A 27,982-nucleotide genomic window follows, 5' to 3' on the forward strand; every position below is an offset into this window, starting at 1 on the left:
TTGTATATATTGTTGTAATAATAATATAAATAGGTAGCTAAGTTTTCGTTTAATATTTGTAAGCCGCAATATGGCAAATTTGAAGAAAAAAAAACAGAAAACCATTTATAAACAGGGACTACTTTTCTAACTGCGCACTGGTGTACTTTGGTGTACAACCAATTGCGAGATTCTTGCCCACTTGTATTTGTTGATATGAGAGACCATTCTAAGAGCGTGCTTATACTCCCTTTCTGGAATCTGTAGAGTACAGGAGACGAGGCAAGTCCTTTGTTCAAGTGGTGAGTGGAGGGGCCAGTCCAATGACTGCTCTGGGGGGAAAGCATTGGTTGAAGACGAGCGTATAAAATCTATCACCTTCTGCCACGCTCATCTTACCTCTTAGCTGCCATGGGCAGATGCAACCCGCAATACACTCCCGCACTGATAGGCTCCACCCATTCGCTCGTCATCGGCTGCACCCAAATGCGTCGAATTACTTTACAGACCCCAGAAACGGAGTGTAGTATGGGTGTAGACCCGCGTCGCCATTCAGAAGACCCAGTCGTAGGGAGGCGGTGCACTGCGCTTTGCGGCTGACGCAGGAAGTATGCGGATGGACTTCACAGCAACGCGGCGCAGAAGCAAGTCGCAAGCGGGACGCACCGTGAAGAAGTAGAACACTTCCACGAAACTCAGAAGACTGGCTCCAAGAGTCAAACCCACGATCCCTCCGAAGGACGCTGGAACGTGAAAGAATTGTTAATATTGTTTTGATCATATGTGATATAGTTATTTCTGTACAAGTTTCATCGAATTTTATTTAAAAAAAAGTAGTAAGAAAACGGTACAATTATATAGTCTGCGTCAACTTACTTCATACCCTAAGGGTGAAACCTAACCATTTTCCCCCCATTACTACATATGCTAGTGGATTGTGGTGCTTTTCTAGTTTGTAGGTTGAATTTTCTTTTGCCAACTTCGTTTCGAATTTCGATACTGACAAACTACAAATGGTAGTGATTTTATAACTGGTATGTTGGCAGCTGAGACAAATATCTACAATATTTTTCGGTACTGGAGTTCCATGAAATTAAAACTGTACTAGATTTCTGAGCCGGTTACTAGAAGCTAGTGAAATGTGAACATACTAATAATTAATTAATATCAGTATTAATATTAATACATAATGATTATTTTATGTGTTGCGTTGTGGTATAATTCAAGACTACAGTCAGGTAAGTTTTCGGAGTTAGTACTAATAATTTCATGTGGTCAAACAAAATACATTTTTAGGTTAGGTCTCGTGAGCCAATTGTTTAGTCAAACCAATGAATTTCGTATTGCCAAACAAAATACTTGACATGTTGATCCCTTTCTCGTAAGGTCCCTGAGCTAAATAACGCCATGTATACCTTTAACGCCACCCTATTAATTTTTGTTAACGACACAAGTTTTCGGTAGTGCACTAATGTAGCCTGCATTCGCTTGCAATCTAATGATGAAATGAGTTACTAGCTGTCCGCTGACATTTACGAGTGAGTTATATTCCATCATTTTCCTGTTGTGTGTTGATAGTGAATGGCTGTTCTTGTATCAAGGTAAGAGGCAATATTTTATTTTGTGTGTTGAGCAAATAATAACTATTATAACTATATATTTTCGTGATCTTTAAACATTCTTCTATGTATTGAAAGTATCTGCTATCTATAATATTTTTAAATGTTAGAGAAACAGGCATGTCATGTTCTCAAGTACTCAGTAGCCCTTTAACGCCATGTGGCGTTAAAGGTCTACAGACAGAATTTTAGGTTATGTTAGTACTAAGCTGACAGTACAGCATCAGCAGACTATTGTGGCTAGGAGAAGTGCAAGAAAGAGCATCTGGTTGCATCTGAGCACGCAGAAAAAGTCACAATAAGTTTTTTATTACATGCGCTAATGCTCTTAGTACACGTATGGTTATCTTCAAAAGCCAGAGTTTGTAGCCGGAGTGGGAGACAGATATGCCTCTTGGAACAGAGACTGTCATGAGTGCCAAGGCTCTATGACAACTGCTGTATTCGTCCATTGGCTTGATCAATTCGCCCGATATAAGGTGGCAGGAGAGGTAGTGTTGATATTTGATGGAGCATCATCTCATCTGGACGCAAACATTGCAAGTGCCACTGATAATTACGGAATCACACTGTATTGCCTTTCCAGTAATACAACACATGAGCTGCAACCCATGGATAAAGTGCAAGCACTAGTTGGATGTGTTTTATATGTGAAGAAGATCGCGTTGAGAACATGTCATTATGTTCATATTGTGCGAGGTATTTACATGATAAGTGTGAAAACATCAGGAAAATCACCAAGCTTTTAGCTTACAAATGTTCAGTATGTGGATTGATTATATTGGTTCAATTGCTTATCGAACTCTTAATTTTTTTTATTTTAAATAACTTATTTTTTTTGTTTTACTTATTGGAAAACATTCATATTAAACTAAGGTAAATGCTTTTGTGTTTAATAACTTTCTACTGTGTCACATTGTCTCTTTTTTTTTAAAGTAAAGAGTCACTGAAAACATATTTTCCTAATCCATCTGGTGTTTCAGTTTCAGATCAAGAATCTTTCATTAGTTTGAGTGATTTTGTATCTCTTATTAGCAGAAACTCAAATTTAGTTGCTTAGTTCAATTTGTGTTGCTTAGGAAAAATAATTCATTAACAATTATAAGTGTATAGGTTACTACAAAATAGGTGGCGTTAATTGGACAACCTGTTCCTAATAAAGCCAGTTTACAAAGTTTTCCTATTTGAGTTCTAATTCTTGTTCGGTATATAATATATCCATTTTCATTGTGCTATTTTTTAAAGATAAGATGACAGTTTCTATTTCATAATTTTCGTGTTTGTACACAACTTATTTCCAGAGCAAAAGTGACTGAAGTGTTAAGGTGGCGTTATTTGGTACAGTACGTGTACCTTATAGTTTGCCTACGAAGATGTGTTACAAATTATTGAATTATTCAGAATAACCTTCCAACATAAAGTATACGGTAAGTAAATAAGTCATTTAGTAGGTAGGATCGTGTGATATCTGATAACAGTTGGCAACACTGACAAGACGGAAATATTTGTTGTTTAGGAACTGTTCTTATGTGACCCTCACTATATTAGCGGGAAATAACGGGAAAACACTACAGTTTTCATTTAGATTAGCAATCAAAAAGTCAAACGAGCATGAAGTGTGCTGTAGCTGGATAAATGGAGTGATGGAAATGAGCTGAAACAGGCATCAGTCGTCAAACTTATTCGAGGATCTGAAAAGAAGAAAACATGGAAGAAACAGAAAGAAGACCTGCCGAGTTTCATGAGAAACATTTGTGTAACTATGAATTAGAAAAAGAGGGCATCGAATTGTGTATTACAACTTGAGTAATTAAAACCAGCTCTCAGTTCTCAATACAAATTGTGTAATTTAATTCCTAACAAGTCAGTTGAATATCTCATCAAGGAAACAAGATTACAATAAATTATCTGCAGAAAACAGAAGGTCTTAGACATGTAGGCAATTTTGATTTTCATTTATTTATATATTTACTGAATTTTGTTATATTTTCGTGCGTAAGTAAATTGAGATTATATTTAGAATTGGGGTTACTGCACTCATTTTGTACAGTCACGGAACATAAACTGCACGGCAGTGATTTTTAAGAGAGCACTAAACAGTACAGTTGACCTGCAGCCTGTCATGTAGGATGCTCGTGTTCGAGTCCCGATCAGATCTGAAATTTTTCATTTAAAAATCTATAGTGACACTTGTGCGGGACAAGGTCGCAGTTGGGGTTTTGGAATGGAATGGAATTTAACTGAGGGGGGCACGGATGGCCCAGCACTGCGACCTATTAAGATCTATTGCGCTAACCCTCGAAATTGAATGAGTTGCATGCCACAGATCCCCTACGCGCACCGCCCTAACCACATGACTCCCTTAACGACCGGTCCCTACAGCCCACAGAATCCATATACCATTCCTGCTTCGGCAAATTTCCCGAAGCGAAACTCCTCCCCCGAGTAGGTCCGCCTCGGGTGCCATTGCAGAAGCCATCCAACATCGCTAAACTACATTTCACGGAGGCTGGTCGAGAAAGTCAGTAGCTTCGAGAGGCACACGTAAATGCCATCGACCTGGACCGGGATCGAATCTGCAACCTCGGGCACAGAAGGCGAGAAGACCACCGAGGCCGACTGGTCGCTGTTCAGAGACCAAATTCCACCTCGGAATAGCTCGGGAATCATCGTGTTTACACACGTCCGTTTTACATAGCGAGATTTGTAACGGGAAGGAAGATCTATATCGCTAAGCCATAAGGGTTTCGTAGGGGATATGTCATTTCGTGACATATACGAGTAAATACGTCCCTGCTACGACTTGATTTCATCCTCGGACCTCGATGCTTAATGTTTACCCATGTGAATTTCGCGTTAGCCCGAACGATACTAGACAAATTTATATTACAGGAAAGCGACCATTTCCGTGTTAAAAGGTGTACGTATGTACTACAACTTTCAATCATCAAGAAATCCATATTTGAACATTTGTATATATTATGTACGTACTGTATGTATGCATATGTATGTGTAGGCTGTTTTCTTCGATTTATTAATATTCATCCGATGCATATGTATACCGAATTACTCACTGAATAATATACAGCCCTGGTCTCTTTTTTCAGTATTGAAAAGCGATCTGAATAATTTTCGGAGTTCAGCCACCAGAATTATAAATTCTAAAATGTGTACCTTCCGTGCCTCTAATGCAAGCGCTCATAAATACTTGAATATTGACTTTATGTACTTAAAGTTTAATTGTGAAATAATGAGAAAGAGAAGTGATACATAAGCACTATGTAGTTTTTTCCTTCGCTTTGGATTAAACGAGAGGATAGATTGGCGAAATACATAAAGGAAGATGTGTCTTACCCAAAAGGTCATTCCAGCTGTATATGACGTCACGTCTGAAGCGCATCACGGACATTTCCTTGAAATATACGTGGATGATTGAATGGTTTGTGATATCCACCTCTTTGCTGAAACACAAAGTTTCATAAAATAAAAACTCTAACTTATAAGTTACTTAAAACATTCCTTCTTTGAACATTTGAATATTACATAAACATTTATTTTATATTGTCTGCATTGAACTCATGTAGCTGTTGATAATACAAGAAGGGTCCACGGAAAGAAAGTGTTAAATCACATTTGTTGTTTTTTGTTTTTTGGTCCCATCTGCTAGCTCATAAAGTGAACTACTTTTCTAGTAAATCAGAATGGAAAAAAGCCTGCATTGTAACATGATAAATTAATTTAAATGAGATTTAAATTCATAATGTCTTATGGGTGTATTAAAGTCAAGAAATGCTTTCCTGAAAAATTTAAGAAAAGGGCTTCGCATGTTCTTTCCGTGGACCCTGTTTTATTTTTATTATCGGGTTTGTTGTTAAGGCAAGGTTCTGCAACATAAAACAATAATTACGTGAACTTTGGTATAATGTTGACTGGGAAACAGGAGTAACCAAGAAAAGTAATTTGTTTCAATATCTTATTTTACTTTCACCGTATATTCTAATTTAAACTTGTTGAGATTTGAACAATGAATCCAGGTCTCTGACAAGAAAAGCAATATTTGATTTGTATTTATTTACAAATATTATACAGAGTGAATACTAAATGCGATGAAATTCGAGATAGCAACCGTCATGTTATGATGATTAGTTACGGAGATATCAGAGGCAATAGGCTACCTATAAGTCAAATGGGGTCATAGTTACTTCTGATCCACAACGCGTAGTAATTTGAGTTAAATGTCAAGAACACAACAACGATGTGATGTGTGTGACATGTACCTGTCCCTGATATGGTCGGATTTCTTGGCTTCAGCGTAACAACTGCGAAGAAAATAACTGTAGCTGGTTTGTTTCCAAGTACTGTACTGTGAGTTCTCTGTGCAATATCACAGTTTAAACTGATGTTACAATACGTATTTGTTTCGCATTGTGAAGTAAGGTAAGCACGTGACGTTTACATAGCGTACTTCAAGCAGGCGCCGTTTTTCAAAGGGTACTGCGTGACCCACCCGTTGTCCTGTATTGAACTAAATCCCTGCAAACCTGTGTGCGCGATGCTTGAAGTGACAAAAGTGCAATTTGGAAGTGTGGGATGTTCGACGAGGACATGTGGGAGTTTCAGTCTAAACTTAAATCCGTGCATATAGCAGCGTTTCTCACGGAAATAATACTTGCCCCATTACACATTTGGGAAAAATTGCAAGATATAATATTGGTTTCTATCTTATTTATGCATGTTTGATATGGTCAATTACGCCCTGGTCTTCGAAGGCAGCATTTAGTATTCACTCTGTATCACTTCTATTATAATTTTCTCATTCGGTCCAAAAATGATTTTAACAAAGGAATAGATTAATAATTTCGAGGGAAAAATTGTTCCGGGGCCGGGCATCGGACCTGGGACCTTTGGTTAAACGTACGAACGCTCGACCAACTGAGCTACCCGGGAAGTTTACCAGACACCGATCCAATTTTTCCCTCTATATTCACAGACCTCAAAGGGGGCTGACAACCGTTAAGCAACATTGAGTGCATACTAACTCTGTGTGACTTAAATTGAGTTAGTGTGCACTCAATATTGGTTGGTTGCACCTGAAAGCTTGATTTGCAAATGAATAGATGTTTGAATTGGCCTATATTTTAGTAATCATAATTATCAATATCGATAACAGCCTGAAGAGAGTTGGTTCCATTCGTTCCTCTTCCGACTACAGTTCATGCATGAATTTTCTCCATTTCTTTTCGTTTTCCTGTTCCTGACCTGTACTTCTTATTCTATTTTGAGCAGTGTTAGTTTTTTGCCCTGAATCCTTGAAATGTACTCAAAGATAGACTTTTGGATATTCCACTATGTGCTCAAACTTAAAATCTCCAATGTTTCGTAACAGGTTCAGTCATCAGCGAAAACTAGTAAAACCTGAAGAATCACCAGCGATAACAGCTAAGAGATCATTGTGTTGGCCATACGTTACATCCGTACTGGTTGGATTATCTTTCATCTCTGAAGAAGTGATGGGACATGTGGACGTGAAGACAGCAGTCGAATGGATGATTAATTTATTACATTCAAATGTGTAAAAAATAAAGATATGGGCTTACAGACTTGAACGATGAAGATCTTAAAATGAAATTTCGGTGAATTTGAATGGTACTGTCGTTCGTATTGATATAACGGTTACCATACTCATTGTTAGATAGAAATTCTCGAGTTAATGATTTTTGTACCGATGTTTAACACGGCTTCATTTGGAAATAAGTGAATTTGAAAGGTAGATATCATCGACATACAGCACTTGAAAGAATTCTGATCCTAAAAGGGTCTCAAAGCAAAATGTATCTACTATTCCTCGCTGACGTTAAATTTTAGCTGAGATAGGCATTATCCTCATCTATAATATCATCGAGGATAACAAAATCCACTTTATCTGGGCCCATAGAATTCTTCACATTGACAGACTAACAGAGTGTGGGACATGTTACAAACTACCAACCACTTAAAGTGGAATTTTAAGTGATAATCAGAGGTTGTACTAAAACTGTTAAGTTGTGTGAACTTGGGCTATATATCTACCGAATGAACTGTAGTGACTCAGCTCTCCACGTCAACAAATCAGCAAAACAAACATGAAGGCTTATAGTAAGGTGGTAACAGTGGCAGCCAGATAGGCATTCTGGTGGTGGTGCCCAAAAATGAAAAAAAGGTTCCACGCAAATCACTCTAGTGAAAGATGATAATCATAGCTTTACATTATGTTAAATAAAACATTAAATTAAACCAGCTATTTTACACGTGTGCAGTTAATAATGCTCCTAGTAACAGTTACAATAACATTTCCGAAACTAATAACGAAATTTACAAATACAGATAATGCAAAACTTTCTCACTAGTCTACCGTATTGTTAAGTCAAATACAAATAACTTTTATAATTAGTAAAATTACTGGCAAAAACTCACGAAATGAACAGTGATATAGATAATAAATGAACACGTTTGCACTTTATTTAAACAGGCCGATGAATCCAAGGCAGCAGCCTGAAAAAGACTTGTTCATGTCCTGCACAGACCTCATGTATTGTTAACAAAAACATCAATACTAGCAACAATGTAACGATATTTAGTTGCCGCAATATAAAACAAATATTACACAAAATTAAAAATAGTGTTACATAATATGAAAAAAATATTTATCTTTCTATAAAGAACCATTCATTATAGTTAAATGCGTAATAATTTACACATTCAAATCCAAGTTGTGCGCATTAGTTTTGCATTGGTAACAAGATTTGGCGCGAAACTTTAACTTGTGTTTTCGTGCAAGTCTGCGCTTGATGGTTCCCTGCCTAACTTCTCCAACAACCCTGCCATTTAGCGAAATTTCTGCATTACTGCGCTCTAGCGGGCGGAATGTTAACTACCGAGTCAAATTTAATTCGGCTCAGTGTCTGCCATAAGAAAAGCATATAAACTAGAATCAGTAGCCTTTTGTACAGTGTTATATGGACGCAGAAAGTGCCACACCAAACTGGCTCCAACGTTCGGGAAAACGCTGCAAGAGTGCGTCCAGATCTGTGCGCGAGCTCGTTCAGATTAAATACGAATAAAATGTGTAAAAATAAACAATTACAACTCCTTTTTAGGATATTATTTTTTGTTTCTTTCATTGGTGGTGCCATGGCACACTAGCACTACCCCATAAGCCGCCCCTGGGTGGTAACCAAACTTATCTTTGTGCCAATGATTCATGGCCTTAGAATCAGAAACAAAATGAACAATTACTTAACACTGTGCAAAAACAATAATTGACAATTACATTCTTCATCATTTTCAATATAAAATAATTTACCCATATATCATATAAGAATAACTATAGTCGCGACGCTGTTATTCCCGGCGTGACTCCTCCTCTTTGCTTACGTCTTAGGAAATGAAGGCTCTATAAAGTCTAGGTAGGTAGCATCGTTCGCCATTTTTGTTCTTTCGTTGCCGAGCTACCACATAAGGAATCTATTTGCCACACCGTTAAACATTATCATGTCGTAGCTCCTATGATAATAAATCAAATGCACTGTAATTCAGCAAATAATTGAACGGCAAATAACGTCCTCGTGTGCTTTCTGCGAACGGCAACGAAAGAGCTAAAATGGCGATCGATTATATTAAGTATTTATCGAGCCTTAGGAAATTCATAACATCTTCATCAGCGAATCACAAGACGCACACGTTTAAATGTAGCCGATCTGCAACGTGATTGGCTGCCGGAAATTAGAGCGACGGAACTATAACAAAATACGTAATATATGTATCTAGCCTTTTTTTTAGTAGGTTATTTTACGACGTTGTCTCAACATCTTAGTTTATTTAGGGTCTGAATGAGATGAAAGTGATAATGCCGGTGAAATGAATTCGGGGTCCAGCACTGATAGTTACCCAGCATTTGCTCATATTGGGTTGAGGGAAAACACCGGAAAAAACCTCAACCAAGTAAATTGCCTCGACCGGGATTCGAACCCGTACACCTGGTTTCGCGGCCAGACGCGCTAACCGTTACTCCATAGGTGTGTACTCTCTAGCCTTGTTATAATTAATAATAATTTGCATGAATAATTTTGAGGGAAAAATTGTTCCGGAGCCTTCAGGTATAACTCCCTGTAAAGTTGATTTGAATAATTTTACAGGGAGTTATACCTGAAAGCTTGATTTGCATAATACACGTCACTGTTCGTTAACAGAAAAATCACAATTTAAGTCACACGGAGTTAGTGTGCACTCGAAGTTGGTTGCTTGACGGTTGTCAGCCCACTTTGAGGTCTGTGGATATAGAGGGAAAAATTGGATCGGTGTCGGTTAGAGTTCCCGAGTAGCTCAGTGGTAGAGCGTTGGTACGTTAAACCAAAGGTCCCGGGTTCGATACCCGGCTCCGGAACAATTTTTCCCTCAAAATTATTCAAATCAACTTTACAGGGAGTTATACCTGAAAGCTTGATTTGAATAATTTGCATGTTCATTTTATTAAAAATATACTTTTCTATGTTCAGAAAAGAATATTTGTACCCTGAAAATGTTTGTTCTACGTCACAAGACGTAACTTGAACAAATTTGAAATATGATACAGTATTCTTGCAGTGTAGGCTTTCACGGCCGGAGTCTATAGATGTAGATTCATTTTCCGGGCTGAGAGGCCGTGGTCTATTAGTTGGTTTTATACCAGACGTTTCGTCTGCAACTGCGGCAGACATCTTCAGTGGAGTGGTATCCGAGGTCGCAAGACTATTCTCGGCGTACCTGAGGCAACTGATCCTGTGTCTGGTTGTGCACAACCAGACACAGGATCAGTTGCCTCAGGTACGCCGAGAATAGTCTTGCGACCTCGGATACCACTCCACTGAAGATGTCTGCCGCAGTTGCAGACGAAACGTCTGGTATAAAACCAACTAATAGACCACGGCCTCTCAGCCCGGAAAATGAATCTACATCTATGATACAGTATTCCTTACTATACCATCAAGTGAAGAACAGCTTGTGAATATAATAGTGCATTTCGTATATGGCACATCACATTAAACCCATAACTCGTTTCAAGAACACTTTTCATTTTTGCTTTAATGACTATTGGGGCTCTGCGGATTGGTATATATATTTGAACAATAATTAATTTTTCCACATCTCGCGGCGTCTGTCTGGACTGCAGTAGAGTGACTCCTACAGGAAATTGTTTGAAGGGATATTGAAACATACCAACATCATACATAAGTCGAGAAAGCAAAACATTTTGTCTATTTTAAGTCAAATTTTGAAGTATAAACATCAGTATATTTACGAAAAAACTCTGAACTGCTTTCGAACAGCTATAGGTAGTAACAAAATACTTGTATCTATAGATGAGACATCGGATGCTGTGAGGCGATAAGTAGCTCACGTTGTTGTAGGAGTGATGTCCTCCAATGAACCAGGAAAACATTTTTGTTGACATCGGAAATACTAGAAAAAATTAAACAGTGCAACTATTGTTAATCTTTTTTGAGACATCTATGTCCCTGAGGGCATTAAACGGGACAATGTGATACTATTTGTTACATATTATATGGCAGTAGTAACCTGTAGAAACGTTGCATTTTCGTTTCGCCGATCGCAAACAGTCGCGTGCTATCGCTGGACTGCTCGTATCAACTAGTAAACACAGGTACTCTACACACCAGTTACCAGTGAACCTCGTGGCGAACTGGGACAAAGTGTCGTCCCTGATGATAAGATACGGTGTTGGGTAAACTGTGTCGTAACATTCTCATTCTATGGCGTCATTCTATCAGTTCTCCATAATTCATAAGCATCCTTCGCCAGCAAGCAACCACAAGAATCAATGTAGGCCTATGTAGTTGGCGCCAAGGGTTTATTGTCCTTGTGTGACGCTATGTAAGCATGCAAAATTTCGCACTACAAAGAAAAGTGTGCTGTTGGTCCCGTGTATGGATATGTTAATTTTCGTGACTTACTAGAAATTTGTGACATCATACGGGCTCTTGAAGAATGGGGCTTCCGAAATCTCGGTAGAGTATGTGACGTCAGAGCACGTAGGATGGCAGTCGCACATCATAGCGTTCTCGTTGTCGTCCAGACCGGGGACGAACGTGGGAGAGTAGAGGTTGTTGAACACGCCTGTAAAAACATTTTCATTAATATGAAATTAAGTTGTGGTAAGCAAATTTTAGAGAATTTCTGTAATTGAGGAATATGTTTCTACCAGTCGTTACAGTTCTTAACTTAAGTTACGCAAAAATATTTTACTTGCCTTACGTTAAAGGGTGTAATACTAGTGACAGACTACAGTCGCTAATCGTGATTAGCATTATCGCTGCTCTACGTTTAGTAACAATGTTTCCTGCATCACTAAATACGAAAAAAAAACTTTTTTCCTGTTAAGCACTTCTCTACAATCGTTCAATTTAAATCCAAACGTTTCACCGAGTTTACCTCTCAAATTCCCATATGACATAATGGAGTTTACACTTTTCACAAACCACAGAAACTGATTTTTTTTTCTTTATCAAACTAAACACACAACCTTCATATACAAACTCAGTACAGAAACTGCAATTGCAAAACTGCAGCGGTCGAAACAGAAGACTGGCCCCTATTGTAATCGAATTACTAGATTTTAGAAAGAGAAGGAAGTAGTTACGCTCTCACATGCACACAGTGTAGACGTGGCTATTTTATAAGGGATAAGGGGGATGAATTCCAGAAAAGTATGTATTTCATATGCTAGGAAGATGAGCTGACAACAAAGTGAAAGTTTTCTTGGAAAACCATAAAACTTAATAAAGGTTTCGCATTGTGTTTCAACTTTCAATAGAGATAGACTAGGTCACTGTCCTCATATCTCCGTCTCTTTCTGAAGTGTTTATGCAAAGATTTTCCCTACGCTACCTGGTTTACAGTTAAAAAATAACAGTAAGCTTACTATTATGCTTTTAAGTAAGCTATTTCCGAGAGAGAATTATTGTCGGAATTTTTAGTATCAGTTTGTATTAAAAATAATAATTAATATCAACTACAACCGATTAATTTTAATCGACTCGATTATTCGATTAAAGTTTTGATCGATTAATTTTACAACAGAAACTGATCGATTAGAATTATTGTCGGAATTTTTAGTATCAGTTTGTATTAAAATAATAATTAATATCAACTACAACCGATTAATTTTAATCGACTCGATTATTCGATTAAAGTTTTGATCGATTAATGTTACAACAGAAACTGATCGATTAATCTATTAGATTAATCGATTAAATAGATTAATCGATTAATCCCACAACACTAATTATGATATAATATTATAAGTACTATTACTATTATATTATTACTATCATCATTATTTACTAGTAATGCTATATTTTATAGTTCTAATATTAACATATGTGACTACTAATAACATCATAGTGACTTAAATTTTGAAACGTTACAAAATATCGCTTCGAACAATAGCACGTGCTGTTGTTAATACAGCAAAGAAACGTCACAAACAACTTGGAAACAAACTGCCTCTTACATATCCTTAGACAGAGAAAGCATAATGCTTCTGTATCTCTCTGTCTCTCTTTTTTCCCAGCAACCCATTGTGACAAGCTGGTAAAATTATTTGGAAGCTATAGTCTGTGCATTTCGAACTAGCGACTCAAGGTCAAGCAATGGACTGCATATGCCATGCGTGATTACCCCCACTCCTGGACTGTTCTCCTCAAGAAAAGTCAGCTGGGCCAGTGGGATGTTAGAGTGAAAGGAGACTAGCCATAGCTTAGGAGAAGGGGTACAGTGTGGAGGAGACGAAATGACCTTGATACGCCAGTTCGAAATGTACAGACCATAGCATCTCACATCTCCCAACGCTACGCCCCTGGAAGCCTCCTTTTGGCTTTTGGAGCTGTAATTGTAAACGTTCTATCCTTGTATGCATTAAACTTGAAATAGCGGATCGGGGTAATCAAACACGAGTCTGCATACTGCAGTATAGTATAGATCATATGAAGCGTTCCGTATGAGAAGGCCGAGCTCGTCAATGGTCGAATTTTGTGTTTTTTACTCCTCCGAATATTTAAGACACATATCTGCAACATAACCCTGGCAGACGTTGGCGGGCTCTTCCCTACTACATCGAAATTATCATTGTTTGTAAGGTTGGAGAAACTGCGTAGTCTGTGACAGGTTCATAATATTCATATTACTCCGTACGAGAAGGGCGAATACGCCACTCTGCCTGAAGGCGCGCGTCATTCATTGTCTCTATGTTGTTGTAACCATACAGAAGAGTACAACCGTAGTGAGGAATTACGCGTATTTATGGACATTGTAATAGCTTAGCATGAGTAATAGTGACAGTGATAATCAACCAGGCATATCTGGTTATTGTAGGAAACGTCAGAGGCATGTCGAAAAATAGATAAACGTACAAGCAAAGATTAAAAGGAACAAAGGTGAATCGTACATTAGTACGAAAACATCTCGACATTTGCAAGCTCGCGGTATAGGTCCGCCATGTACTTGTGGGTGCTTCAACGCATTAGGTATGGAGAAAATACAACCTGTATTTCGTAAAATTTCTGGGAGTTGGGTGATTATGACCTCCAGAATGCCTATATTTCTAAGCTCGTAATCACTGTTGATGTGAACAGATATCGCATTAAGAACAGGCCGATCTCTCTCAGCTGGTTTTGCCAAAGAGGTACTATGTCACGCCAATAAAGCTCACTTATCTGAAAGCTCTCCTTATCTATGTGCCACAGAACGTTTCTGGATGACGAGATCAGCAAACAAAACGTGCAACTAGCAGTGACCGACTCAGAGGAACATCTTCATGATGATGTAATGGATTATTAGCATCTCTGTTTCCAGAACAAGTGAGACCAATTTTGATAGCAAGGGTAATAACATGACAGGCGTGTACTTATTTTTATTTATAAATAATTTCAAACACTTTGTAAATGTCACATCACAGTGCGATTAAGTATTCTTATTTATTATTATTATTGTTATTATTATTATTATTATTATTATTATTATTATTATTATTATTATTAATGTCTACCACTATTGAGTTCATTCTACGACCTTTGCTTTTTCTAATACACTGTTCTCAAATTATTCCCATAATATTGATGAATTGATAATGTTATCAATGATCACTATTAAAAGTTGGAATATTAAATTGGACATTTAATTGCAATTTTCAATAAAGGTATTCGTTTTTCAGTGTACAAAGTAATTATCATTATTTACAAACGTGTCCTTGGCGGCTTCGCTCTTATCTCGTTTAGGCCTACAGGTAAAATACTGTGACAGCCACGTGAGATTCGATCTCACGACCAGCAGAAGGAAGTGCAAGGTCGGCCGTGACGGGCAGGTTGCGCGCGCATCTGCTTCCTGGGGCATGTGCTGTGGCGGAGAGAGGAGAGAGAGCAACCGCGGCAGAGACAGGAGATATCGAGATTATTCGAGATCGCGAACTCTCCAGAAACTATGGTTTGGTTATAAAAGAGAAGACGCAAGTGAACGTCAGTCAGTCAGTTAGTTAGTTGCAGTGTTGTCATTAGTGAACAGCAAGCCAACCAGTCTTGTGTAGCAGTGAAGCCAGCTTCGAGACCGGAGTCCGACTTGAGTTGTGTCCGTAATTGTGGAGCCGTAAGTCCTGAGTTCGAGTGCAGTGGACCGCAGTTGGGGGATCTGAGTTCGAAGTTCAGTGGACTGTCTCTGAAGGTCTGGGGTTCGAGATACTGTGAACTCGAGTGACTGAGCTAGAAGAGCTTACTAGCCAAGGCAAACGAACTGAGAACTGACAGTTCTGATTTGTAAATAGTACTTTGTGAACATTAGTTAAGATTGACAGTTCATTGTTGTTCTCAATAATCCAAGTAAATTGTCATTGTCGTCTGTGGAGTGCACTAACGAATACTGTGTTACTGTGTGGAGAGCAAATCCTGTTGTTGACGAGAGCGTTTAAGGTGAATTGTAGAAAGGAATTATTGTTGAAATAATAAAATTACATTGTTGAGTTGGAATAAAAGTCACAATACTTTGAACATCGATTACCTCTAAAGGTACATTTGGCGGGTTCGCCCTTCTCTTACGGAACGCCTCATATAAGGTGTATTAAAAGAATACTAATGAAAATGCTGTAAGTAATATTGATGAAAACTAGATTCCTGGAGGGGTCAGAAATTGTCTTGTAAATTTCTACCTCGGGACAAGGAGAGGTGGCGGTGTATTCCACTAAATTGTGCACCAATATGGCTGAGTTAAATCCCAAATCTCTCCGCACTGCATATGAAGAGAAGGCATATGTCACTGTTGATAGTGATTCGTCCGTCGGACGGGGATGTTACGCCTGGCGGTCCCCATGGTGCTATTCGACAGGAGTAGGCCACGTGCCAGCACCGAGTTTACCCTTCTCCCTTCCTCAACTTCATCATCACTCATTCCCTACACTACACTTACACGAACATTTACACATACACTCACCCCAGTGCACCACATTACTCTCCACAGATACACATCATGAATAGAGCGGCCCGCCGAAGTGGTGTGTAACTTGAAAATGGATCATAGTCCTGCCATCTATCTGCAATATGCGGAACTCGAATTTTGTAAGTGAAGTTGGTAGACTTTGGATACACACAACACACATATTGGTGAAGACGGACATTAATAGAAGTCGAAATAAAGCAGGAAGATGTGTATTGTATAAGTTGTTTTAGATATAAAAAAAGGAAGGGGAAAATGTAATAGACATGAAGATTGAATAATACTGAACAGATATGTTTCAGATCGGAAGATGAAAAATTGGATTAAATACACAATCCATGAACAGAGTTGCAAGGCCGATGCCCTTAGTTCTAAAAAAATATTCCGTCAATAAGGACAAAGTCATTTTTGGCCGATCGTCTTTTTAACAACTACCAATGTTGTTGGTAGATCTGGTAAGTTGAACTTACAACACACGTGCGGTAAGTAAATAAGTCAAATAAACTTTTATTTATTTACTTAAAAGTAACGAATTATCAGTGTCGTGTACCACTATGTGCTATGAGGAAATAACTAAATGTCTTATTATACCTGTACTCTTTCTAAATTAATTTATTGGAGTGGAGATTTGTAAGAAAACAGGAATTAATGTAGACAAGACTTAAGTGTGAAAACCATTTCTGACGATTTCCGGTTGTTGCTCTGAGCGCCACTCGTGGAGTCATGGCTGAACGTGAAAACATCCATGGAGTAAAATACGTATTCAAGCATTAACCTATACCAGCATGCAATTTATTTATACTGATGTATAATTAATGTGTCACCTACAAACATTTCCTATTTATATTGATGTATAATTAAAGTGTCACCAGTCATCTATCTACTTCTTTAAAGACAGAACTAAACTTTATATAATTTATTTTATTACAACATTTTCACAATCACTGGCGAATAATAAAAAATGAATAACACTTATCGAAAAATATGAATAATAACAAATGAATGACACCTATCGACAAATAACAAACGGCGATCACATATGAAAATGTTAGCGTCCAAAAACAAACTATTTAAATTTAAAATGGTTAATAATAATTTAATTTTTAATAAGATCGGCCAAAAATAGTATGCAATACATGTGTTAAGTGCATAACAAAATCTCAGAAATAGAAAAAACTCGTCTTCGTCTCGTCCTCTCTAACTTTTCCTCGATTCTGTTATAATGCACTTACCACGCTTGTATCGCAATATACTATAACCTAATTTAAAAAAGGTGATGATATTGATAACCTTTCGACAAGCGAGGCGGATTGTGTGATACTCACTTCTGTGATCGGCGAGACAGGAGACTTCAGTCAGACCACACAACTTCGTGTGATTTCCTGAAAAAATGTAAATTGTCATATTGGAATTGAAATCTAACGTACAGTATACCTACTTGTACACATCTATTTCACCATTAATGTAGGACATAGTTTCGGCAAGATATTAGCATAAAATGCAATGAGTAGGGCAAATGTGCCTCATTCCGTGATACCCCTAATCCCGTGATAAAATTGCCATGGAGTTGTGGTCTCTGACTTTTAAGTTTTTGAAATACCTAACAGATGCCAGGAGATGTCTTCTTTTCAATTCATATCGACTACCCGCCTTTTGAATAGAAGCAGTCGACTGCAGAAGCTTTCGTTCAGTGAAAGGTGGTTGACCAGTAAGTTTTTCTTTCTCTTGTGACCACTCCTGAAGAAACATCTCATATTTGAGGTAAGTATTAATATAGCGTTTGAGAATAAAGTGCCTAGGAAAATATTTGGGGCTTAGAGGGATGAAGTTACAGGAGAATGGAGAAAATTACACAACACAGAACTGCACGCATTGTATTCTTCACCTGACATAATTAGGAACAATAAATTCAGACGTTTGAGATGGGCAGGGCATGTAGTACGTATGGGCGAATCCAGATATGCATATAGAGTGTTAGTTGGGAGGCCGGAGGAAAGAAGACCTTTGGGGAGGCCGAGACGTAGGTGAGAAGATAATATTAAAATGGATTTGAGGGAGGTGGGATATGATGATAGAGGCTGGATTAATCTTACTCAGGATAGGGACCAATGGCGGGCTTATGTGAGGGCGGCAATGAACCTCCGGGTTTCTTAAAAGCCAGTAAGTAAGTATGAGACAATAACAGTGCTACAGGAGCTTTCCCATTTTCGGATTTATTTTCATATTTCTCCTTCCTGGCTCACTCGACCAATGATGCCAACGCTAAATTGCGAAAATTAATGTCTATGAAAGAAAATAGTTCATTGAAATAATAATAGAAATAAGTTATAGAAAACATCAATTATAATTACAATAAAATAATAGGGCATATATCGATCGTCTAGTTCAAAAGTGCGACAACTAAAAAAAAAAACAAGTTTTGAGATATCTTCAGTTGAATGTTTCAAATAAATCACTTAGAAAGGATCATAGTTCTGGTTCATAACCATGACAATTAGAAATGAGTCAGCATTCTGGACGAGTTTATCACAATCTTCCAGTTCATTATTAGTTTCGAAATGTACTAACAATGAATTAGTAAAGTCCATAGAGTAGTTATAATTATTTCTAAAGCAGTTTATTTAGTTTTTTTGTTGTTGTTGTAAATATGACTTATCTCAATACTGAATCGGAAAGAGCTCAATAGTATAAATAACTAAAAAATGACAATTTTTTAGTTGCCGCACTTTTGAACTGGACGATCGATATTTAACTTAATTACTGCTGTTGTCAGAAATATAAATAATGAGAAATAATTGTGTTATAATTCAGTTTATTCAAATTTAATTTTGTATTGAATTTAACTTTAAGTTTATTTTGTTTATAATATATTAATATGTAATATGCATTCCTGTAGTTACCCAAGTATTTTCTATGAAATTTGTCACTTAGGCCCTTCTTATATGTTGTAATTTCTTGCTTAATCCACATCAAAACAATATACCATGACTTTAATGTGTTTTTCCAAATACGCGTTTGTTTTCTGAGCAATTAATGAGGATTATTTTAGTATAACGGAATTAGAAAACCACTATCACGGAATTTAGATCCCTGTCACGGATTTAGGAGCCACTGTATAACAATGAAGAATCATATATTATATACCAAACTTGTGAAACTGTTGACAATGAATGTTGTAAAAACTGTAGCTAAAGGTCCAAATAACGTCATTTAGGTGTTATTTGAAAATTTTTATTACAATTTTGGCATAAATATAGACTTTATTAAATACGTTACGGAATTAGGCAACTTTACCCTACAGTCTGAGAGAGGGATAGGTAAGATAATTCTTCCTCCAGCTAGAGGAGAAGTTGAAATATTTTGATTTGAGAAGTCAATAATAGGCATAGTCTTATTTTTCCTTCATACTATGATTGGTGAGCAAATTATCTCGCGTCATGTTATTGGCGAGGGCAGGCTGGTTAAGGAGACAGCGCAATATCGGTGATTCGACTAACCATGAACAACTAATTAAAAATATTATTACATATTAGCAGTTAAAATGTAACCGTCTCACCAATATTAAGAAAGGAGATTTTGGTGATTTAACGGGGAAGAAGAGGAAGAGAAAGAGAGAGAGAGAGCATATGTTTGTCTTTTAGCAATATGACTCTACTACAGCAAATGCAGTCCACTAATGTATGGAGAAAGTTTACACAGTTTTCAAGGGTAGAATTTATCAGTAGAAATGTGTAATCCCCTCATTTCCCCGACGTAACCCAAAGTGACTTTTATATGCGGAACTTTCAAAGCGTGTAAAAATAATCCAATATCCTGGAAGAATTGAAAAAATGCATTCGAGAAAACATCGCCCCCATTTCTATGAGAACTGCAGCGAGTGATGCATCATTTCTTAAGCAGAGGCTAAAAATGTTTGAAACGAAAATGTACAGACGTTTCAATTAACTCCTTACCTGTAGGATAGAAGTACGGCACACATCTGCATAGGTCGGCCATGTGCTTCATGCGGCACTGGATGAGACAGTTGCTGTACGAATAGTCCCCGGACTCCCCGGTGTCGTAGCCCAGCGTCTGCTCGTCCTCGAACAGGCATTGTCTCTGCTCCTTACTCAACGCACGTACTTCTGTGGTGCTGTACGTCGAAGCCGCGGACACCTGCATGAAAGAATGGGACTCACGTTTGGGAAAACATAAGTTTCAAGTAAACATTGCTCTGTGCAACAATAAATATGCGGAATGTTGTTAATTGTACTTATTTTCTAATGTAAAATGTTCGTTTGTAATATTATAGAATGGAATGGAATGGACCTATTGAGATCTATTGCGCTAACCCTCGATATGAAATGAGTTGCATACCACAGATCCCCTACCCGCACCTCCCTTAACCACATGACTCCCTTAACGACCGGTCCCTATAGCCGACAGAATCCATATACCATTCCTACTTCGGCAAATTCCCCCAAGGCCTCCCTGTCGGTCCGAGGCGAAACTCCTCCCCGAGTAGGTCCACCTCGGGTGCCATTGCAGAAGTCATCCAACATCGCTGAATTACATTCCACGGAGGTCGGTCGAGAGAGTCAGCAGCTTCGGGAGGCCGCCGGTAGAGTGATCAGAAAAACCAGAAACGGGATGATGAGGAAAGGATGATTGGGGAGGAAAGGAAGTAGCGAAGATGAATGAGGTTCCAATCACCTGAAAATGTTATCTAATATTCATCCATAGGAGTGAGGGAATAACCCCGAAAAAACCTCACCCAGGCAACTCGTCCTGACCGGGAATCGAACCCGGGACCGCTGGGTTTTGGCGTTAGACTCGCTAACTCCTCAGCCACAACGATGGACTTCCGAAGGAAAAGGTGCTACGAATTTTATCAGCCTTAAAATTATTGATCACAATGATCACTCTTAGTTGGGTATGAACCCGGGAATATCGAATCCAATGATCCCTGGGGCCGTTTACAAAAAACCACAATTTCATGGAACGATTTATTAAAAGAGATACAGCAGTTTTTGCACTATTTTTCAACATATCTCCCACTGCAATTCAGACATTTGTCTTACCATGGGTTCAATTTTTGTATCCTTGTGTCGTAGAAGTCAACCGCCTGGGATCGGAACCAGCGTTTGACAGTACCTCTCTGTCGATCCCATGATATGACATATGTCTCAATTCCGGTGGGGAATATGTTGAAAAATAGCTCAACAATTGCTGTGTCTGTTCCAATAAATGTTTCCTATGAAATTGTGTTTTCTTTCTGTTAACGGCCCCTGGCGAACTTAATTTTTTACGGCTCTCGTAGTTGCAGTCGAGTAGCCAAAATTTGTATAAGCACTTCTTTTGACATTATTAACACGGTGAAAGAAAAAAAAAACTTTTTTTATCTGCTCCCATCAAAATGTTTGCTTGTAAGGTGAAATTGGCTCCCAAACTTTTGGTGTCCAAGTTGAAATTGGTTCCCAAACCTTTTGGTCTCAGTTGGTTCCAAAGACAATGCGTACCAAACGTTATTTGTTCTCAATTACATATTTTTAGTAACTTAATTATTTTACATTTTTTTCCATTTTGTTTCCAATTATTTCATTATTACATATTTCAAAGGTTGCCGGCGATATTGTGTCCAATGGCCCGCAGATAGGACAATACGTCATCGTCTTCTTTATAAGTGGGATATCGTCAACCACCCTGTCTATGCGTGCTTCCGTGAACATATACTTTCTTCTCTTTTTTTGGCAGATGAATGGCAGTCCTCTGCCCGGTCAATTTTAATGTCGATTTCCGCGACTTCCTCCTGAAGGTGGCTGAGGAAAGCGAAGAGAGTTGGATGAGCTTTTCCGATCAGGACGTTCAGCCGGTAATACCAGACCTCACACGTGTTCGTTGTCCTTGGAAGACCTTGTACGGCGTCCCTCGACCGCTACCGCGCCTCTTGCCATGTACGTAACACTGGCTGAGAACCATTTTGTTCTATGTACAAATTGGCCTTTTTTAGATTTTGGAGCCAATTTGTTCTATATACCAGTCTACATATTCCTTCGTACCCAGTTTGTTTATCTGCACTCTACAGATCAATATCGTAATAATTCAATTTGTTCCATGTCCACTCGATTAGAATCTGTTAGTACCAATTTGTTCTATCTCCGCGCGGACTGCAACAATTGCGTGAACCAATGAGACACCCGTTTGTAATCACGTCACTAGTTGTTATTCGTTGTTAGCATACTGTACAACTTCATCAATATAAGAAGTTTGTTTATTCAAGAAAAAAGTAATAATTAGTGATACTGAGGAAGATATTGACGATCCAGATTATGTTGATATATCTGATCGAAGCAGTATTAACACAAAACACATACAAGTGAAATTCTCAACACACAACTCAATTTCAGAACATACAAACTCTTTGACTCCACATTACACTACACAAACACACCCCCACAAGAAACAAAACAAAAGGCGCCAAGACGAGCAACAACCAGTTTTCAAGAAGGCCAATAGCAGGCCAAAACATGTTAACCAGGTACGATAGAATTTAACACGAGAAAGACATATAATACATATTCCGAAAAAAAATTAAAACCCATTGAATGGAAGTGAAAGCAATGGGGAAATAATGACAGTGAGTACGGTAACCTGCAGGAAGGCCTCCTTCCGTGGCGATAGTAAGATACCCTTGGCGGATATCTCGGGGTAGTCCTGGTTGCCATGCACGAGGATCTGCGTGCCGTAGAAGGAGAAGAGTGCCGCGTAGTAGTCCTCCAGTCTGGGGTCTATCAGCATGCTGAGGCCGGTCAGGTACCCCGCCCCGTTCACACGGCGAGGCACCGATTTCCTGCCACAATACGTGCAAATTCATTACACTGGTTGTTATACAGTATTATCACAGTCACGAAGCTTGAGTTGTGAGGGTGCTAGGAACAATAGACTGTGCCGGTACTATTTCGCATTGTCTCTAATGAGGCGATAGTAGCGATCCTAGTGGTTAGCAAGTATTTATGGATGCATATTTACTATGTATTGAGCTTCGTGACTGTATATACTAGAGCCAGCGTTTCTCAAACTATAGCCCGCGGACCACCTGTGGTCCTCGAGTTCTGTTCTTGTGGTCCTTCAAAAAAGACAAACGAATTGCGTATCACACTATAGTTGAAAATCTCAGCGTTTGGAAATGATACATGGCAATTGCCTTTCACTTTTTCACCCAGTACTAATATTTCATGAAATTTCTTACCCTACCCATCTACCCACTTCCCACTCTACTCTCAGCAATAAAAGAGGGATTTAAAGCACTATGAACTATGAACGTGGCGTTTCTCGCCATCTTTTCCCTGCTTATCTGGCGCCGAGCCTGTAACCCAGCCAGGGACCACCCGAATTCATAACAGAGGACCAAAGTACCGAACCTTTTCATGTACTGATGACTTTCTTAGTAGCTTTGCCGACACCCAGTGTGCACATTGAAATAGGCACATACTGTACGTCGTACACCAATAATAGAACGTGCCAAATTGCATCTTTACTTGCTGAAAATCGGGCATGTTTTTGCATTAAGGTTTTTTATTTGTTTTTCCAGATGACGATATAAGAAATTTTAGACTCAGCCTATTTTAAAATCCGACGGGTTTATTTTTTACACTTGCGTGTTTCGTCTCTAAGGACCGTATTCATAGACATTTTTAGTGCGGGTTTCCGGTGGATGATCAGCGTTTTTCGTATTCATAAACCAGTGTTAGCGATAGGATATGATTTGAATTCTGTACAAGTAACCAGTGGATAACCGGGGATAGCTTAGTACGCTCGTAGCGCGTGCTGCGAAATGTCTATGAATAGCACCCTACGTGCCGTTTCAATTTCGCGGGTTTCATACATTCGTTTAAAAGTACTTCGTACAACGCACCGAGGTTTTGGTTCATTCTCATTGCCACACCAAGTAAATTCAAGTTCCAAATAGACCTACTCTTGTCATATTTACGAAAGTATTTTTTCTTTGAATAGCTACCACTGGGATTAGATATTTCTTTAATGAAACTATAATTAATATATTTCTTCACACACAGCTTCTGAACTATTAGCACTGCCTAAATAAAGCGTATCATTATGTTCCTTTCTTTTCAAAGATTCGGATCGAAGCTACTTTTCCATTATTTATAATGGGCACTATTTAACAGAGACATGGGCAATTACTAGCGTGTACCACATAAGAAGGATTTCAAACAACTAACTGCTAACAGGCAACGATGAATCAACAATGCACAGAATTTTTTATAAGTTACTTGTGATTGGCTACAAAAATATAATTAGAAAAGTATTATAATTAATTAATTCTGTTTTAAAATATAAGTAATTTTAATAATTTTAATAATTTATTTATTTAATCTGGCAGAGCTAAGGCCAGTAGGCCTTCTCTTCCGCCCAGCCAGACTCTAATTCTAATTAAATACATTTGCTTACATAGTTATTACATTAATATCTAGATCATAAAACAACATGAAAGTAAATAATGAAAACTGGATAACTAATGTTAGTGTGACAATAATAAACACTGGTAAGAAATAGTTATAACAATAATTTATTTATTTATTTACTTATTTATTATTAATATTTGTGTGCTGAACAACAGCCAGAGGCCAATCAATAATGATGATAATAATAATAATAGTAATAATAATAATAGTAATAATAATAATAGTAATAATAATAATAATAATAATAATAATAATAATGAGATAATTTAGATATTTATCTGTGATATATATAACCATTAAACATTGATAAATCTGAAACAGCTATTATTGTTGACAATAATTGTTAGATAAATATCTCGTTAGCCTATTCTTAAATTGATTTGATGTCTGACAGTCCCTGACATTACTCGGTAGGGAATTCCAAAGTCGAGGAACAGCCACAGTGAAAGAAGATGAATATGAGGATGTTCGGTGGGAGGGAATGGATAATATTGAGGAGTGTTGTGATCGTGTGTCTAGGTTATGATGGGTGGATAAATTTTGAAAACGAGACGCAAGATAGACAGGAGTGGAGAAATGCAATATGTGAAAGAGAAGAGAAAGACAGTGGATTTTCCTACGATCTTCTAGACGGAGCCAGGACAACATTTCGAGGGATGGTGTTACGTGACCAGCCCGGCGAATATTGCAGACGAAACGGACGCACATATTATGAACACGTTGTAGTCTCTGCGCCGATGTAACGCTTAGGTCAGTAAGCAGAATATCACAATAATCGAAGTGGGGCATCACGAGTGTTTGCACTAACATTTTTTTCATCGAAAAGGGTAGAAAATTCTTCAATCGTCTAAACGAGTGGATTAATGAGAATACCTTTTTGCAGGTTTCTGCAACTTGAATGTTCCAATTTAAACTTTTATCCATATAAATACCTAGATTCTTTACTGATTCACTGAACGGAATTTCGGTGCCGTGTATTTTAATCGGGGACAGATTTGGTATGGTAATAGTGCTTAACAAACGTGAATGCCCCACAATGATTGACTGTGATTTTTCTGGATTTAGTTTAAGTCGGAATTTCCGTGTCCATGTCCAGATTGAGTCCAGATCGTCATTAATTTTAGTTATGCATCATTTATTTCGTCAGTGTGGAATTTTATGTATATTTGAAGGTCGTCTGCATAGAGATGGTGTCGGCAGTACTTTAGAGATTCTGATATGTCGTTGATATAAATTGTAAATAGTAAAGGGCCAAGAACTGATCCCTGTGGGATCCCTGACCTCACGGCCTGCCAAGGGGAAGAACGATTTCCAGCTATCACACTTTGTTGGCGGCCATTAAGGTAAGAGTCAAACCACAGGACAACGTGCTCTTCTAGGTGTAGTCTTCTGAGTTTACATATTAACAAGTCAATGTCTACAGAACCGAAGGCTTTGCTGAAGTCAAGTAAAGTCATTATTGTCAATTTACGTTCGTCCCGGGCCTCGCGTAGGTCTTCCGTGATTTTAAGTAATGCTGTACTTGTATACTGGTATTAAAATATGCTACAAAAATGATCAATTTGCTTTCGAAGGGAACAAGAGTAAGGTGGTCCGCGAAACTGTTCTGACTTAAAAAGGTGGTCCCCACTTCAAAAAAGTTTGAGAAAAGCTGTACTAGACTGTGGAATTATACAGACTTGCTCCAAGAGAAGACTTGACGACTTGCTTACATGCTATCTGGAGCACCGGGCGGATGGTAATTGAAGGAGCAACAGAACCCGGCGTCCGTCTTATGCATGGAGAAGAGTTCGCTGCAGGACGTGACTTGACCACGCCACTTGCATTTGATGAGCATGCTGGAGCAAGTCTGCGTCAGACGCAGCATCAGCGTCTCCATGTTGTAGCTTCGGTTCCTCAGTACTTCATGGATGTGGTTCAAGTCCAGCTGTAGCATATCTACGCCCTCTGGCTGGATGATCTCGGCCATCTGCGAAACAAAGGCCCAATACTCCTTCTCGGACAATAGCTGCGAAAACCTGTAGGAAAAAGAGACAGTCTTAAACGCCAGTATGTTGTTTCGAATGTCCGTCATCTCGTTTTACCTTAAATGTAATCTTAATAATACTTATTTAAGATGCAGACTTCTGCGACATTGCAGAAATAAGTTAAAAAAATAGATTTATTTTTTGGAAAGTGAAAAAAATACTAACTTCGAAGTGATCGACACCCTCGAAAGTTGATAAGCGACAAACTTTTTTATTTTTCACTTTAAATGGAGGGTCAAAGCGAGAGAAATGTTTAGAAAGAATGAAAATTACTTTTAAATCCTTAGGATGCCATATGAATTATTTCTGAAATTCCAAGGGCTTCTTTCAAGGACTCGTTTTCAAGCATCGTATAGTTTGTCTCTCTCCTTCCCATTGTCCTGTGATCATGGTTGGTGAACCATGGACACTTGCCACCTGTACTCACTCCTGCTCGTATAGTTCCACTGCCGCTGACAGATGCACCTTGTTGACCTGGCACACTGTTACGGCAGGGAAGGGGATATTCCAGATGGGATAATGCGTGCTTTCCACGCTGGTGATGGTGGGAGAGGTGCTGTACTGCGTCCACACCTTGTTGATGAGCAAGATAGCGGCCGCCATGCCCATGCCGCAAACCACGGACCAAAGACATCTAGACCAGATAGACAGAAATAATCATCAGCCATAACTTAGATGTTTACATTCCGATTCTTCAGCCCAGCTTCGATAAAAAAAGCTCACCGTTCCGTCCAGTGTCTCTTCTCTTCAGTGATGTACTTGAATCCATGGAAGGATGTTGCATTGCAGAATTCGACTACGAAGTGAGTTACGGTACAAGAATTCGTCACCTTTTTTGTTAGTTCCTCCCTCTTGTCCAACTCGGGCCTCACCCAACTCTGTAGTGTTGGCTGCGGATGTTTATGAGTATCCTGGTTTCCAGAAAGGAAGGAAAATATTTTTTATGGTATTTAAACCAGATTCTACCTGAACTGAATCACTTATTTCAGAAACCAGTCAAGCGTCAAGTTAGCCAATTGTGGGAAAATAAAAAAAGAAACTGTCTAGCATCAGACTAAATGGGTTTGGTAGTGGTGTTAATATTTTTTGCTAAAAGTAGTACATATTTCAATACTTTTTATCTAAAGAAAATTATTTTGTGCGTTTTAACTTAGCTGTAAAAAAATACGAAAAGTTTTTCACTTAACTGGTTTCTGCAATAAACGAGTGGTCCAAACGTATTTTTATGGCATAATTCTCGAATTGTTTAGGATTTTATTATAAAACTCATATTTTTTAAAGGAAATATGTAATGTCTTTAGGCAAATACCATGGATTTTCATAAGCATTCTTGCAAACATGTTTCAGTACACCATCAGTCCTTAAATTATAATTATAAGAA

General features: G+C 38.3%; 1 protein-coding gene across 1 annotated transcript; it reads right to left on the reverse strand.

The window, feature by feature from the left end:
- LOC138695172 (sodium channel protein Nach-like) lies at positions 1-27,419 on the reverse strand. Its single transcript, XM_069819631.1, has 7 exons — positions 27,029-27,419; positions 26,287-26,592; positions 22,743-22,941; positions 20,066-20,267; positions 11,588-11,750; positions 4,953-5,059; positions 1-722 (listed from the first exon to the last, which is right to left on the reverse strand). The coding sequence occupies exons 1-7, from the start codon at positions 27,208-27,210 to the stop codon at positions 532-534; spliced, it is 1,350 nt and encodes a 449-aa protein (XP_069675732.1). The 5' UTR covers positions 27,211-27,419; the 3' UTR covers positions 1-531.
- Positions 27,420-27,982: the final 563 nt, after the last annotated feature.

Source organism: Periplaneta americana, chromosome 2, assembly GCF_040183065.1.
Source record: "Periplaneta americana isolate PAMFEO1 chromosome 2, P.americana_PAMFEO1_priV1, whole genome shotgun sequence".
Lineage (NCBI taxonomy): Eukaryota > Metazoa > Arthropoda > Insecta > Blattodea > Blattidae > Periplaneta > Periplaneta americana.

Coding starts and splice junctions, on each gene's coding strand:
- LOC138695172 (XM_069819631.1), bottom strand. CDS start 27,210: ATGGGCATGGCGGCCGCTATCTTGCTCATCAACAAGGTGTGGACGCAG. Junction 26,593..27,028: donor GTGGAACTATACGAGCAGGA/GTGAGTACAGGT, acceptor TTTTTCCTACAG/GTTTTCGCAGCTATTGTCCG. Junction 5,060..11,587: donor TATGATGTCACAAATTTCTA/GTAAGTCACGAA, acceptor TTTGTGTTTCAG/CAAAGAGGTGGATATCACAA.